This window comes from Oncorhynchus nerka, linkage group LG7 (assembly GCF_034236695.1).
Source record: "Oncorhynchus nerka isolate Pitt River linkage group LG7, Oner_Uvic_2.0, whole genome shotgun sequence".
NCBI classification, from domain to species: Eukaryota; Metazoa; Chordata; class Actinopteri; order Salmoniformes; family Salmonidae; genus Oncorhynchus; species Oncorhynchus nerka.
The window spans coordinates 90,772,398-90,788,968 of record NC_088402.1 but is presented as its reverse complement, the minus strand read 5'-3'; the positions used below and the strand labels follow the sequence as shown (position 1 = coordinate 90,788,968).

The following is a 16,571-nucleotide window of genomic DNA, read 5'->3' as shown; positions in this document are numbered from 1 at the left end:
TGATGAAAAACCACTTATTCCGTTGATTTCAAGCTTTTCTGATGCAATTTTTGTGCACGAATTGGTCTTCGTTTCTGTTTTGTGTGACTGTATTTGTGAGAAAAAGAGAGCGAGAGAGAGACAGAGAGAGAGACACAGAGAGAGAGATGTAGAGGGAGAGAGATTAAGAGAGACAGACAGAGAATGTTACGGCTGTCGTCGGAATGAGACCAAGTTGCAGCGTGGTAGGCGTACATTTTGCATTTATTAAATGAACAACCAAAAAAAACAAGAACGATAAACGACACGTAAAGTATTGTTAAACCAGCAACTAACAAAAACAAGATCCCACAACAGAAAGTGGGAAAAAGGGCTGCCTAAGTATGATCCCCAATCAGAGACAACGATAGACAGCTGCCTCTGATTGGGAACCACACTCGGCAAAAAACAAGGAAATGGACACCATAGAATGCCCAACCCAAATCACACCCTGACCTAACCAAATAGAGACATAAAACGGCTCTCTAAGATCAGGGCGTGACAGAGAAGGAGGGGAAGGGAGCAAGAGAGATGCAGAGAGAACATTCTGTTCCACTGTCTGTTCCACTGTTTATTCCTCTATAGACATTCTGTTCCACTGTTTATTCCTCTATCGACATTCTGTTCCACTGTTTATTCCTCTATAGACATTCTGTTCCACTGTCTGTTCCACTGTTTATTCATCTATAGACATTCTAACTGTCTGTTCCACTGTTTATTTCTCTATAGACATTCTAACTGTTCCACTGTCTGTTCCTCTATAGACATTCTAACTGTCTGTTCCTCTATAGACATTCTGTTCCATTGTCTGTTCCTCTATAGACATTCTGTTTCACTGTCTGTTCCTCTATAGACGTTCTAACTGTCTGTTCCTCTATAGACGTTCTAATTCTCTGTTCCTCTATAGACATTCTAACTGTTCCACTGTCTGTTTCTCTATAGACGTTCTAACTGTTCCACTGTCTGTTCCTCTATAGACGTTCTAACTGTTCACCCACACAGACAGCATCGTGAAGAAGGCGCAGCAGCGCCTCTTCAACCTCAGGAGGCTGAAGAAATTCGGCTTGTCACCAAAAGCACTCACAAACTTCTACAGATGCACAATCGAGAGCATCCTGTCGGGCTGTATCACCGCCTGGTACGGCAACTGCTCCGCCCACAACCGTAAGGCTCTCCAGAGGGTAGTGAGGTCTGCACAACGCATCACCGGGGGCAAACTACCTGCCCTCCAGGACACCTACACCACCCGATGTTACAGGAAGGCCATAAAGATCATCAAGGACAACAGCCACCCGAGCCACTGCCTGTTCACCCCGCTATCATCCAGAAGGCGAGGTCAGTACAGGTGCATCAAAGCTGGGACCGAGAGACTGAAAAACAGCTTCTATCTCAAGTCCATCAGACTGTTAAACAGCCACCACTAACATTGAGTGGCTGCTGCCAACACACTGACACTGACTCAACTCCAGCCACTTTAATAATGGGAATTGATGGGAAATTATGTAAAATATATCACTAGCCACTTTAAACAATGCTACCTAATATAATGTTTACATACCCTACATTATTCATCTCATATGCATACGTATATACTGTACTCTATATCATCTACTGCATCCTTATGTAATACATGTATCACTAGCCACTTTAACTATGCCACTTTGTTTACATACTCATCTCATATGTATATACTGTACTCGATACCATCTACTGTATCTTGCCTATGCTGCTCTGTACCATCACTCATTCATATATCTTTATGTACATATTCTTTATCCCCTTACACTGTGTATAAGACAGTAGTTTTGGAATTGTTAGTTAGATTACTTGTTGGTTATTACTGCATTGTCGAAACTAGAAGCACAAGCATTTCGCTACACTCGCATTAACATCTGCTAACCATGTGTATGTGACAAATAAAATTTGATTTGATTTGATTTGATTAACTGTCTGTTCCTCTATAGACATTCTAACTGTTCCACTGTCTGTTCCTCTATAGACATTCTAACTGTCTGTTCCTCTATAGACATTCTAACTGTTCCACTGTCTGTTCCTCTATAGACATTCTGTTCCACTGTTTGTTCCTCTATAGACATTCTAACTGTCTGTTCCTCTATAGACATTCTAACTGTCTGTTCCTCTATAGACATTCTAACTGTCTGTTCCTCTATAGACATTCTAACTGTTTGTTCCTCTATAGACATTCTAACTGTCTGTTCCTCTATAGACATTCTAACTGTCTGTTCCTCTATAGACATTCTAACTGTTTGTTCTCCTATAGACATTCTGTTCCACTGTCTGTTCCTCTATAGACATTCTAACTGTTTGTTCTCCTATAGACATTCTGTTCCACTGTCTGTTCCTCTATAGACATTCTAACTGTCTGTTCCTCTATAGACATTCTAATTCTCTGTTCCTCTATAGGCATTATAACTGTAGGTTCTCCTAACATTCTAACTGTTCCACTGTCTGTTCCTCTATAGGCATTCTAACTGTTCCACTGTCTGTTCCTCTATAGGCATTCTAACTGTTCCACTGTCTGTTCCTCTATAGGCATTCTAACTGTCTGTTCCTCTATAGGCATTATAACTGTAGGTTCTCCTATAGATGTTCTGTTCCACTGTCTGTTCCTCTATAGACATTCTGTTCCGCCATTTGTTCCTCTATATACATTCTAACTGTCTGTTCCTCTATAGACATTCTAACTGTCTGTTCCTCTATAGACATTCTTACTGTATGTTCCTCTATAGACATTCTAACTGTCTGTTCCTCTATAGACATTCTAACTGTTCCACTGTCTGTTCCTCTATAGACATTCTAACTGTCTGTTCCTCTATAGACATTCTTACTGTCTGTTCCTCTATAGACATTCTAACTGTCTGTTCCTCTATAGACATTCTAATTCTCTGTTCCTCTATAGACATTCTAACTGTTCCACTGTCTGTTCCTCTATAGGCATTCTAACTGTTCCACTGTCTGTTCCTCTATAGGCATTCTAACTGAGCCACTGTCTGTTCCTCTATAGGCATTCTAACTGTCTGTTCCTCTATAGGCATTATAACTGTAGGTTCTCCTATAGATGTTCTGTTCCACTGTCTGTTCCTCTATAGACATTCTGTTCCGCCATTTGTTCCTCTATATACATTCTAACTGTCTGTTCCTCTATAGACATTCTAACTGTCTGTTCCTCTATAGACATTCTTACTGTCTGTTCCTCTATAGACATTCTAACTGTCTGTTCCTCTATAGACATTCTAACTGTCTGTTCCTCTATAGACATTCTTACTGTCTGTTCCTCTATAGACATTCTAACTCTTTGTCCCTCTATAGACATTCTAACTGTTCCACTGTCTGTTCCCTTAAAGGCATTCTAATTATGGCATCTTCAAAAGGTTCCTAGAAGGCATTGTTATCTGTGGGAGGCATTGGAAGGATCACACGGAGCATGAGCAGTACGTCGGCAATGTCCTTGCAGGGTTACGACAGTTGGTCACTCCCCTCAGGGTCGCAGGACTTCAACCGGAGGATCAGTGACATCACACATGACATCGAGGCCCTGGGGTTCCAACGTGAATGCGGGGGAGGGGAGGAGAGGAGGTAAGAATATGGTTAATGTTAAGGTTTGGGTTAGTGATAAGGTTAGTGTTCAGGTTAGTGTTAAGGGTTAGTGATAAGGTTAGTGTTCAGGTTAGTGTTGAGGGTTAGTGTTCAGGTTAGTGTTAAGGTTAGAGTTAAGGGTTACTGTTCAGGTTAGTGTTAAGGGTTAGTGTTAAGGTTAGAGATAAGGGTTAGAGTTAAGGGTTAGTGTTAAGGTTCGTGTTAAGGGTTAGTGTTAAGGTTAGTGTTAAGGGTTAGTGTTGAGGGTTAGTGTTAAGGGTTAGTGCTAAGGTTAGAGTTAAGGGTTAGTGTTCAGGTTAGTGTTAAGGGTTAGTGTTCAGGTTAGTGTTAAGGGTTAGTGTTAAGGTTAGAGTTAAGGGTTAGTGTTCAGGTTAGTGTTAAGGGTTAGTGTTAAGGTTAGAGTTAAGGGTTAGTGTTAAGGTTAGAGTTAAGGGTTAGAGTTAAGGGTTAGTGTTAAGGTTAGTGTTAAGGGTTAGTGTTAAGGTTAGTGTTAAGGGTTAGGGTTAGGGTTAGGGTTAGGGTAGTGAGGTGAGGCATGTAGTGAGGCACCTAATAAGCGGTAAACATTCCTTTGTCCCTCTCTCCTTTAGCTATGAGTCAGATCACAGAGAATGTAGACGCTCGGTTTTCCGGTGTCCCCTTGACTGGCCTTTGGAGACAGAGAGGAAGGAAGGAAGGAAGGAAGGAAGGAAGGAAGGAAGGAAGGAAGGAAGGAAGGAAGGAAGGAAGGAAGGAAGGAAGGAAGGAAGGAAGGAAGGAAGGAAGAGAAAGAGAGAGAGAGAGAGAGAGAGAGAGAGAGAGAGAGAGAGAGAGAGGGGACAGAGAGAGAGAGGGGAGAGAGAGAGAGAGGGACAGAGAGAGGGGAGAGAGAGGGAGAGAGAGAGAGAGGGGACAGAGAGAGGGAGAGAGAGAGGGAGAGAGAGAGAGAGAGAGGGAACAGAGAGAGAGAGAGAGAGAGGGGACAGAGAGAGAGAGGGGAGAGAGAGAGAGAGAGAGAGGGAACAGAGAGAGAGAGAGAGAGGGGACAGAGAGAGAGAGGGGAGAGAGAGAGAGAGAGGGAACAGAGAGAGAGAGGGGAGAGAGAGGATCAGTGAAAGAGACAGGGGATGCAACAGAGAGAGACGAGAGAGACAGCACGGGGAGGACAGTGATATTCAGAGAGACAACAGTCCTATATAGTGCACTACTTTTAGTGTTTGTGTTTGGTTTTACTATCCTTGTGGGTACCAGAAGTCTTCACAAGGATAGTAAAACAAAATGGGGACATTTTGCAAGGTCCCCATAAAAAAAAGGCTGTTTTAAGCATTAGGTTAGGTTAAGGTTTGGGTTAGGGAAAACATGATTTTGAATTGGAATCAATTATTTGGTCCCCACAAGGATAGTAAAACAAACGTGTGTGTGTGTGTGTGTGTGTGCGTGTGTGTGTGTGTGTTGTCAGAGGACAACGTATCATTGCAGAAAATCATCAGCAGGGGATTTTGAGGATTATTTATTCACTGGTCATCATTATACCTCATCTACTAATGTAGCCATAATATCTGTCACAGATGTCTCAGCGGTCTTTGCTAACTGAAAATTGTAAACGTCAAAAATAAATGTGTCCTTATTGTTAATAACACAATATTATTATAGAGTTAGAGTATTATTGAGAAAATAGGTTGTATTGTGAAATGTACTGTAATAGCCTAATAGACTACTGAGCTGCCGTTCATTATTCGTGTCCATCTGACGTCTAGTAAATTGATATTTTCTCAAATTGTTAGAATGTTTTCGACTTAAGGCGTTCAGAAAAAAAGAAGAAAAAAATCCATTTAAAACCTTTAAAAAAAAATCCAATCTTGCCCGACCTCAGCTTTCTCCACCGTCCATCTGTTTTAATGTTATTTAGATTAGGCCCTCTCGTCCAATAGAAAGCACAGGGGGCGTGGACAGGTCCTGTTGCGCGAGTGGAACGCGGTGAGATACTTCCTCATTAGAGAATGGCGGCTGCCGCCTGCACTACCGTTAACAACGCTGCCGTTAACAACACTACCAACCCGCTGAAACAACACCGGAGGAAAAATAGAGATACGCGGCGGAGACAAGCAGCTCTCTTTTTCCTTAGTAACATTTCACTAGATGGACGGCCAGTACAACAGACATACCATGGAAACCGAGACAGCGAGTTGCTGGGGGGCGATATCGGGGCGACAGTGGCCGGGATGTTAACCGTGTCTAGCTATGGGACCTTCACTAACCTACCAACGTCTGTGAGCTGCGGGACCGTTGGGAACGTTTGCGCCGTTCCGGGACTCGGAGTTATCACTGTCCCTCCTATCCTCGTTCTGCCTTCGGACTCGTTCAATGATGGGACAACGGAGGTATTTCTGGAGAGGCGAGGGGGATCGTTTTCCTCGCAGGGAAACCTCCTCTCTCCCTCGGGTCTCCTTCCTACTCCCCTCGGACGGCGGAAGTCCTCCACGTTGCTGTCGGTCCAGAGTTGTAATTCGGTGACTTCGGAATCGGGACGGAGGTGAGTTTAGTGCCTTGTATTTCGTGTCCTGGAGGCAGAGGTTTTTAGTGCTGTGTATCAGGGATCGTTTGTAATGACACCTCAGTCCTTCCTGTCTGTATCCATCGGCTTGTCATTTCAACTGTACCCACGTTTGTGAGTCTTGATACGTTGTAGCGTTGATACACGATACATTTTAACCACACAACAACCATCCGTTGTTTACATTATATATTCTCTCGACTGGCTACTTTGTAGAGAGAGAGGCACCTATAACAAGCAGCTAGACAGGCCATTTTACTAAGTTCAGTTAGACTGGACTGAATGTGTCGTTTTACACACAGACATCAATCAACTGGTTATTGTCTCATCCCGACTTGCTGTAATACTTTGCTATTATATGAACCAGGTAAATGAGTGTTTTCACGTACAGTGCATACGGGAAGTTGTCCACATTGTGTTACTTTACAGCCTTATTCTAAAATTGATTAAGTTCTTTTCCCCCCTCATCAATCTACACACAAAACCCTATAATGACAAAACAAAAACAGGGGTTTAGATTTTTTTTTGCATATATATATATATATATATATATATATATATATATATATATATATATATATATATATAACTGATCACATTTACATAAGTATTCAGACCTTTTACTCAGTACTTTGTTGACGCACCTTTGGCAGCGATTACAGCCTCGAGTCGTCTTGGGTATGACGCTACAAGCTTGGCACACCTCTATTTGGGGAGTTTCTCCCATTCTTCTCTGCAGATCCTCTCAAGCTCTGTCAAGTTGTTTGGGGAGTGTTGCTGCACAGCTATTTTCAGGTCTCTCCAGAGTTGTTTGATCGGGTTCAAGTCCAGGCTCTAGCTGGGCCACTCAAGGACATTCAGAGACTTGTCTGAAGCCACTCATGCGTTGTCTTGGCTGTGTCCTGAGGGTCGTTATCCTATTGGAAGGTATACTTTCGCCCCACTGTGAGGTCCTGAGTGCTCTGGAGCTGGTTTTCATCAAGGATCTCTCTGTACTTTGCTCTGTTCATCTTTCCCTCGATCCTGACTAGTCTCCCAGTCCCTGCTGCTGCAAAACATCCCCACAGCATGATGCTGCCACCACCATGCTTCACCGTAGGGATGGTGCCAGGTTTCCTCCAGACATGACACTTGGCATTCAGACCAAAGAGTACAATCTTGGTTTCATCACACCATAGAATCTTGTTTCTCATGGTCTGGGTGCTTTTTGGCAAACTCCTAGCGGGCTGTCATGTGCCTTTTACTGAGGAGTGGCTTCTGTCTGGCCACTCTACCATAAAGGCCTGATTGGTGGAGTGCTGCAGAGATGGTTGTCCTTCTGGAAGGTTCTCACATTTCCACAGAGGAACTCAGGAACTCTGTCAGAGTGACCATTGGGTTCTTGGTCACTTCCCTGACCAAGGCCCTTCTCCCCCGATTGCTCAGTTTGGCCGGGTTGCCAGTTCTAGGAAGAGTCTTGGTATTTTCCAAACTTCTTCCATTTAAGAATGATGGAGGCCACTGTGTTCTTGGGGCCTTCAATGCTGGATAAATGTTTTGGTACCCTTCCCCAGATCTGTGCCTCGACACAATCCTGTCTCGGTGCTCTAAGGACAATTACTTCAACCTCATGGCTTGGTTTTTGCTCTGACATGCACTGTCAACTGTGGGACCTTTTTATATAGACAGGTGTGTGTGCCTTTCCAAATCATGTCCAATCAATTGACTTTACCACAGGTGGACTTCAATCAAGTTGTAGAAACAAGGATGATCAATGGGAACAGGATGCACCTGAGCTCCATTTACATTCTCATAGCGAAGCTTCTGAATACTTTATGTGAATAAAGTTATTTCTGTTTTTATTTATATATATGTATAACATTTCCCAACGTGTTTTTGCTTTGTCGTTATGGGTTATTGTGTGTAGATTGCTGCTGATAATTGTTTTATTTAATCCGTTTTAGAATGAGGCTGCAACGTAACAAAATGTGGAAAAAGTCAAGGGATCTGAATACTTTTTGAAGGCGCTGTATAATCCTCTTTAAATGAACCGATTCCTCAACGTAGCCACCCTTTGCCTTGATGACAGCTTTGCACACTGGCGTTCTCTCTAAGTCCTCTTTAAATGAACCGATTCTTCAACGTAGCCACCCTTTGCCTTGATGACAGCTTTGCACACTGGCGTTCTCTCTAAGTCCTCTTTAAATGAACCGATTCTTCAACGTAGCCACCCTTTGCCTTGATGACAGCTTTGCACACTGGCGTTCTCTCTAAGTCCTCTTTAAATGAACCGATTCCTCAATGTAGCCACCCTTTGCCTTGATGACAGCTTTGCACACTGGCGTTCTCTCTAAGTCCTCTTTAAATGAACCGATTCTTCAACGTAGCCACCCTTTGCCTTGATGACAGCTTTGCACACTGGCGTTCTCTCTAAGTCCTCTTTTTAAAGTGAACCAGTGGTAGTATATTTACAATTTAAGGAAAATTTCACATCTTTATGAAAAGGTAAACAATGAAAATCACTTTGTAACAAAAACAACGACCATTCATATATCATTCAACAGTAAAGTGAACTCTAGGGGTAAAAGAAAAGTCAAAAGAACTCAGTTCCCTTTGAATGAGGACTCAACTCTTTTGCCAGATCACTTCACCTGTTTTGTGGTCCGAGTCCTATTTGCATTCACATTGCTTTGTATAGAAAGGTACCAAGATCTTTTCCCAACATTCACTCAATGCATTCTGGGGTTTTACCATGTGCAGGATGAGCCATTCCATCAGAATGTTGTCATCACACTGATAGATATATATACTTATATTTTGGAAGTTAAAAGATTGCATTTAGTTAAAATATGAGACAATAATTGTAAACAAAAGATACTATTAACGTGTACATATTATTGGTAACAGAATAAATAGCAGAAGAATAACTGCACAGAAATAGAGAATTTTACACCCAGCATAGGCTACTTCCCCTATAATTAACCAATAAGACATGAGGGGATGTGGTATATGGCCGATATACCACAGCTTAAGCACGACGCAACGCGGAGTGCCTGGATACAGCCCTTAGCCGTTGTATATTGGCCATATACCACAAACCCCTGAGGTGCCTTATTGCTATTATAAACTGTTTACCAACGTAATTAGAGCACTAAAAAATATATATGTTTTGTCATACCCGTGGTATACGGTCTGATATACCACAGTTGTCAGCCAATCAGCATTCAGGGTTCGAACCACCCAGTTTATAATAGGGTACAAAATCTCTGTTGTCTTCTCACACTATATAAACACCTTACGAAGCTCTCTTAGCCTATAGATCACAACTTGCAAACAAATAATCTGAACAAAAAAAACTGCTGGAATTTATCTGCATCCTTGACAATCGCTAATCAATATCCAAAAACACCACGTTTTTGTCTTCTCTCTATTGTGACACCAGTGTGAGGGGTTATAACAGTAGTCTAGTGTGAGGGGTTATAACAGTAGTCTAGGGGTTATAACAGTAGTCTAGTGTGAGGGGTTATAACAGTAGTCTAGGGGTGATAACAGTAGTCTAGTGTGAGGGGTTATAACAGTAGTCTAGTGTGAGGGGTTATAACAGTAGTCTAGTGTGAGGGGTTATAACAGTAGTCTAGTGTGAGGGGTTATAACAGTAGTCTAGTGTGAGGGGTTATAACAGTAGTCTAGTGTGAGGGGTTATAACAGTAGTCTAGTGTGAGGGGTTATAACAGTAGTCTAGTGTGAGGGGTTATAACAGTAGTCTAGTGTGAGGGGTTATAACAGTAGTCTAGTGTGAGGGGTTATAACAGTAGTCTAGTGTGAGGGGTTATAACAGTAGTCTAGTGTGAGGGGTTATGACAGTAGTCTAGTGTGAGGGGTTATGACAGTAGTCTAGGGGTTATAACAGTAGTCTAGTGTGAGGGGTTATAACAGTAGTCTAGTGTGAGGGGTGATAACAGTAGTCTAGTGTGAGGGGTTATAACAGTAGTCTAGTGTGAGGGGTTATAACAGTAGTCTAGTGGGAGGGGTTATAACAGTAGTCTAGTGGGAGGGGTTATAACAGTAGTCTAGTGGGAGGGGTTATAACAGTAGTCTAGTGTGGGAGGGGTTATAACAGTAGTCTAGTGTGAGGGGTGATAACAGTAGTCTAGTGTGAGGGGTGATAACAGTAGTCTAGTGTGAGGGGTTATAACAGTAGTCTAGTGTGAGGGGTTATAACAGTAGTCTAGTGTGAGGGGTGATAACAGTAGTCTAGTGTGAGGGGTGATAACAGTAGTCTAGTGTGAGGGGTTATAACAGTAGTCTAGTGTGAGGGGTTATGACAGTAGTCTAGTGGGAGGGGTTATGACAGTAGTCTAGTGTGAGGGGTTATAACAGTAGTCTAGTGTGAGGGGTTATAACAGTAGTCTAGTGTGAGGGGTGATAACAGTAGTCTAGTGTGGGGGGTGATAACAGTAGTCTAGTGTGAGGGGTTATAACAGTAGTCTAGTGTGAGGGGTTATAACAGTAGTCTAGTGTGAGGGGTTATAACAGTAGTCTAGGGGTTATAACAGTAGTCTAGTGTGAGGGGTGATAACAGTAGTCTAGTGTGAGGGGTTATAACAGTAGTCTAGTGTGAGGGGTTATAACAGTAGTCTAGTGTGAGGGGTTATAACAGTAGTCTAGGGGTTATAACAGTAGTCTAGGGGTTATAACAGTAGTCTAGTGTGAGGGGTGATAACAGTAGTCTAGTGTGAGGGGTTATAACAGTAGTCTAGTGTGAGGGGTTATAACAGTAGTCTAGTGTGAGGGGTTATAACAGTAGTCTAGGGGTTATAACAGTAGTCTAGTGTGAGGGGTGATAACAGTAGTCTAGTGTGAGGGGTTATAACAGTAGTCTAGTGTGAGGGGTGATAACAGTAGTCTAGTGTGAGGGGTTATGACAGTAGTCTAGTGTGAGGGGTTATGACAGTAGTCTAGTGTGAGGGGTTATAACAGTAGTCTAGTGTGAGGGGTTATAACAGTAGTCTAGTGTGAGGGGTTATGACAGTAGTCTAGTGTGAGGGGTTATAACAGTAGTCTAGTGTGAGGGGTTATAACAGTAGTCTAGTGTGAGGGGTTATAACAGTAGTCTAGTGTGAGGGGTTATAACAGTAGTCTAGTGTGAGGGGTTATAACAGTAGTCTAGTGTGAGGGGTTATAACAGTAGTCTAGTGTGAGGGGTTATAACAGTAGTCTAGGGGTTATAACAGTAGTCTAGTGTGAGGGGTTATAACAGTAGTCTAGTGGGAGGGGTTATAACAGTAGTCTAGTGTGAGGGGTTATAACAGTAGTCTAGTGTGAGGGGTTATAACAGTAGTCTAGTGTGAGGGGTTATAACAGTAGTCTAGTGTGAGGGGTTATAACAGTAGTCTAGTGTGAGGGGTTATAACAGTAGTCTAGTGTGAGGGGTTATAACAGTAGTCTAGTGTGAGGGGTTATAACAGTAGTCTAGTGTGAGGGGTTATAACAGTAGTCTAGTGTGAGGGGTTATAACAGTAGTCTAGGGGTTATAACAGTAGTCTAGTGTGAGGGGTTATAACAGTAGTCTAGGGGTTATAACAGTAGTCTAGGGGTTATAACAGTAGTCTAGTGTGAGGGGTTATAACAGTAGTCTAGTGTGAGGGGTTATAACAGTAGTCTAGGGGTTATAACAGTAGTCTAGGGGTTATAACAGTAGTCTAGTGTGAGGGGTTATAACAGTAGTCTAGTGTGAGGGGTTATAACAGTAGTCAGTAGTCTAGGGGTTATAACAGTAGTCTAGGGGAGGGTATAACAGTAGTCTAGTGTGAGGGGTTATAACAGTAGTCTAGTGTGAGGGGTTATAACAGTAGTCTAGGGGTTATAACAGTAGTCTAGTGTGAGGGGTTATAACAGTAGTCTAGGGGTTATAACAGTAGTCTAGTGTGAGGGGTTATAACAGTAGTCTAGTGTGAGGGGTTATAACAGTAGTCTAGTATTAAGGGTTATAACAGTAGTCTAGTGTGAGGGGTTATAACAGTAGTCTAGGGGTTATAACAGTAGTCTAGTGTGAGGGGTTATAACAGTAGTCTAGTGTGAGGGGTTATAACAGTAGTCTAGTATTAAGGGTTATAACAGTAGTCTAGTGGGAGGGGTTATACCAGTAGTCTAGTGGGAGGGGTTATACCAGTAGTCTAGTGGGAGGGGTTATAACAGTAGTCTAGTGGGAGGGGTTCTAACAGTAGTCTAGTGTGAGGGGTTATAACAGTAGTCTAGTGTGAGGGGTTATAACAGTAGTCTAGTGTGAGGGGTTATAACAGTAGTCTAGTGTGAGGGGTGATAACAGTAGTCTAGTGTGGGGGGTGATAACAGTAGTCTAGTGTGAGGGGTTATAACAGTAGTCTAGTGTGAGGGGTTATAACAGTAGTCTAGTGTGAGGGGTTATAACAGTAGTCTAGTGTGAGGGGTTATAACAGTAGTCTAGTGTGAGGGGTTATAACAGTAGTCTAGGGGTTATAACAGTAGTCTAGTGTGAGGGGTGATAACAGTAGTCTAGTGTGAGGGGTTATAACAGTAGTCTAGGGGTTATAACAGTAGTCTAGGGGTTATAACAGTAGTCTAGGGGTTATAACAGTAGTCTAGGGGTTATAACAGTAGTCTAGGGGTTATAACAGTAGTCTAGTGTGAGGGGTGATAACAGTAGTCTAGTGTGAGGGGTTATGACAGTAGTCTAGTGTGAGGGGTTATGACAGTAGTCTAGTGTGAGGGGTTATGACAGTAGTCTAGTGTGAGGGGTTATAACAGTAGTCTAGTGTGAGGGGTTATAACAGTAGTCTAGTGTATGGTGCAGGAATCACAAGGGAACCTGGAGAGCGTTATGTTCACATTGCCCTAAAAAAGGGAACCTCTTTAGATGGTCTGTTTGGTTCACTTCGGGGCCTCTTTTGAGGGGTCTGAGTTCCTTCGTTGTGGGTGCTCTGCACAAAAAATACAGCAAACCGCACTGAATTCACAAACATTCTCTGAAAGGAACCAAGTGTGAAAACACTACTCAAAGAAGCCTTGTTGTGATTGGGCAATACACTATAGGATACTTGTATTTCAATTTCGTTGACCAAAAGGTGGTCAATTACTTCCCCAAAATAAAATAAACAACCAAGTCAACTGCAGTTTCCTCTGTCCACACACACACACACACACACACACACACACACACACACAAAGACTTCTACTGTAGCCTATGTGTATAGCTAGTGTACAGAGCAGTGGATGATTTGTGATACGACAGGCACACACTGTGTGTTTACATCATGGGTTAGATCCCCTGTTTTACACTACTCATGTACTGGATCTGCCCGAGCAGGACAAGTTACCAGTCAATCAACTGCAGTTTTCTCCACACAACGCTCCTGTATTTGGATAGCCTATAATACGCACCATACGGCACCCTATTCCCTAGACAGTGCACTACTTTGACATGGGGTTCTCTGGTGAAAAGTAGGGCACTACTTTGACATAGGGTTCTCTGGTTAAAAGTAGGGCACTACTTTGACATGGGGTTCTCTGGTTAAAAGTAGTGCACTACTTTGACATAGGGTTCTCTGGTTAAAAGTAGTGCACTACTTTGACATAGGGTTCTCTGGTTAAAAGTAGTGCACTACTTTGACATGGGGTTCTCTGGTTAAAAGTAGTGCACTACTTTGACATAGGGTTCTCTGGTTAAAAGTAGGGCACTACTTTGACATGGGGTTCTCTGGTTAAAAGTAGGGGCACTACTTTGACATAGGGTTCTCTGGTTAAAAGTAGTGCACTACTTTGACATAGGGTTCTCTGGATTAAAGTAGTGCCCTATGAAGGGAACAGGGTGCCATTTGGGATGCTGGATGTCTATACCACAAAGGGTGGGGGGGGGGGGGGGGCTGTGGTGGATTGCCTGTTCGTTTTAAAATAGGCACAAGTTACTACTTGCAGTGTGTGATTAGCATAGCAGTGTTAATGGCAGCCTACTCATACACCCATCTAGACGCATAGCAGTGTTAATGGCAGCCTACTCATACACCCATCTAGACGCATAGCAGTGTTAATGGCAGCCTACTCATACACCCATCTAGACGCATAGCAGTGTTAATGGCAGCCTACTCATACACCCATCTAGACGCATAGCAGTGTTAATGGCAGCCTACTCATACACCCATCTAGACGCATAGCAGTGTTAATGGCAGCCTACTCATACACCCATCTAGACGCATAGCAGTGTTAATGGCAGCCTACTCATACACCCATCTAGACGCATAGCAGTGTTAATGGCAGCCTACTCATACACCCATCTAGACGCATAGCAGTGTTAATGGCAGCCTACTCATACACCCATCTAGACGCATAGCAGTGTTAATGGCAGCCTACTCATACACCCATCTAGACGCATAGCAGTGTTAATGGCAGCCTACTCATACACCCATCTAGACGTTGAGGCGGAAATGTTTGGTGGCGTCTACAGTTTGTGGGGGCTTTTATAATGTGCCAACTTCAGACTTTCCGTGCAAGGGTTTTGTCAGGTGACTTGTCTCACTGCATCACCGTTAGGTAGGATAGATTGTTTGCAATATAATATGTGTTTTGATGTATTTAGGACTATTTTTCTTTCTCAATGAATGTCGACGAGTAAACATCATTGAAAATGGTCCAAAAATACATCAAAACACATTATATTGCATACCTGTTACGTTTTAAGGGTCCTGTCTAATTCTTTCTGCAAGCGGTTCAGTTGCCAGTGCAAACAGGAGGGAGTGGCATGAGGACATCCCTGTCTTGTGTCTCTTTCTTAACGCAATTTTATCAGATAACGTATCATTTTTGGATATTGTTGCTTTAGGATATTTTTATATCATATTTGAATTGCGATTTATTATTTCATTTGGAAAACTTTTCAAAGTTTTTAATAGAAAACACCATTCAAGACAGTCATGAGCCTTTTCGTCATCAACAGCCGTTATTGATACATCTAGATCTTTTTTAATTTTTTTAGCATATTGTATTAAATTGAAACATGTTCTTGAATTTGTTTCTAAGTGACTAGTTTTAATAAACCGTGTTTGGATTAATATGTATCAAGTCTTGGAGAACTTTTTCCATTCTGTTGCATGTGAACTTTGTTATTTTATTCAATTTATGGGTCTGTAATCAGCAGGGGACTCTCCAGATTTTCCCGATTTTTTTTAAATATAACTGAAATAACGGTTTGATACATGGAACTAGGAAGTACTGAATTGAGTGACTTGTGTTGTCATTTGAGTAAGTACGGGACGTTACTTTGTCCCAAAATGTTGAAATATAATTTTATAGAAAAGCCGTCCATTCCTGGTGCTTTTCACCGTGCGAATGTTTTAACTGACTAGTATTTATTTTTGGGCGATCTCTGTTTTTAGTGATCTAATTTTTTTTGTCTGCTCATAGCTCCTTCAGGATAGTGGAGTCTAAGAAGGCATGGTCGGGTCAGTCCCACTGTTGTGTCATTCTAATTTTTTTTGTCTGCTCATAGCTCCTTCAGGATAGTGGAGTCTAAGAAGGCATGGTCGGGTCAGTCCCACTGTTGTGTCATTCTAATTTGTATAGATTTTCATAGATTTTAAAATTGTCATTAATCTCATGGTTGTTTCTAATGTGTTTTTGTATCTTGATGTATTAAAATTATAACTGGTTTGACGGGTATTCGTTATGTAAGGGCTGTTAGATGTTTACCAGGTTTAGTAACCATTAAGTAGTACGCTTTATGTGAGGACTGTTTACCAGGTTTAGTAACCATTAAGTAGTACGCTTTATGTGAGGGCTGTTCGATGTTTAGTAACCATTAAGTAATACGCTTTATGTGAGGACTGTTAGATGTTTAGTAACCATTAAGTAGTACGCTTTATGTGAGGGCTGTTTACCAGGTTTAGTAAACATTAAGTAGTATGCTTTATGTGAGGGCTGTTCGATGTTTAGTAACCAGTAAGTGGTAAGCTTTATGTGAGTTTAACCTGTAGTTGTTGGCTCTCTTCATTCAGTAAAATATATTCCTAATTAAGTTCAGAAATTGTATTTTCTTCTTTACCTTGCAAAGATTATTTATGGGCTTTTTTTCCTAAAATAGTGATTTATTTTTCTTTTAATGTTAATTTCTAAACTCGATTGAAAGTTTGCTGTATGTTGTTAGTCAACCAACTGGGTCACAGTGTGGTTGTTAACCTGCATGTATAGAGTCAACACACACACAAAACATGATGTCAATCTCACTATGTTAGAACAGAGACAACAAACGCAGCAGGCTTGGGGTTAATTCAATTCAGCAAGTTACTCTGGCCTGAACCGTGTTCCATACATTACCCTGGCCTGAACCGTGTTCCATACATTACCCTGGCCTGAACCGTGTTCCATACATTACCCTGGCCTGAACCGTGTTCCA

General features: G+C 42.1%; 1 protein-coding gene across 1 annotated transcript in view; it reads left to right on the top strand.

Moving 5' to 3' along the window:
- Positions 1-5,598: 5,598 nt before the first annotated feature.
- LOC115116142 (CDK5 and ABL1 enzyme substrate 2-like) overlaps positions 5,599-16,571 on the top strand; it is a 101,565-nt gene continuing 90,592 nt past the window's right edge. Inside the window, exon 1 of the mRNA XM_065020965.1 lies at positions 5,599-6,148. Coding sequence (XP_064877037.1) covers positions 5,616-6,148 — 533 coding nt within the window. The 5' untranslated portion in view covers positions 5,599-5,615. The remainder of the gene's footprint in view (positions 6,149-16,571) is intronic.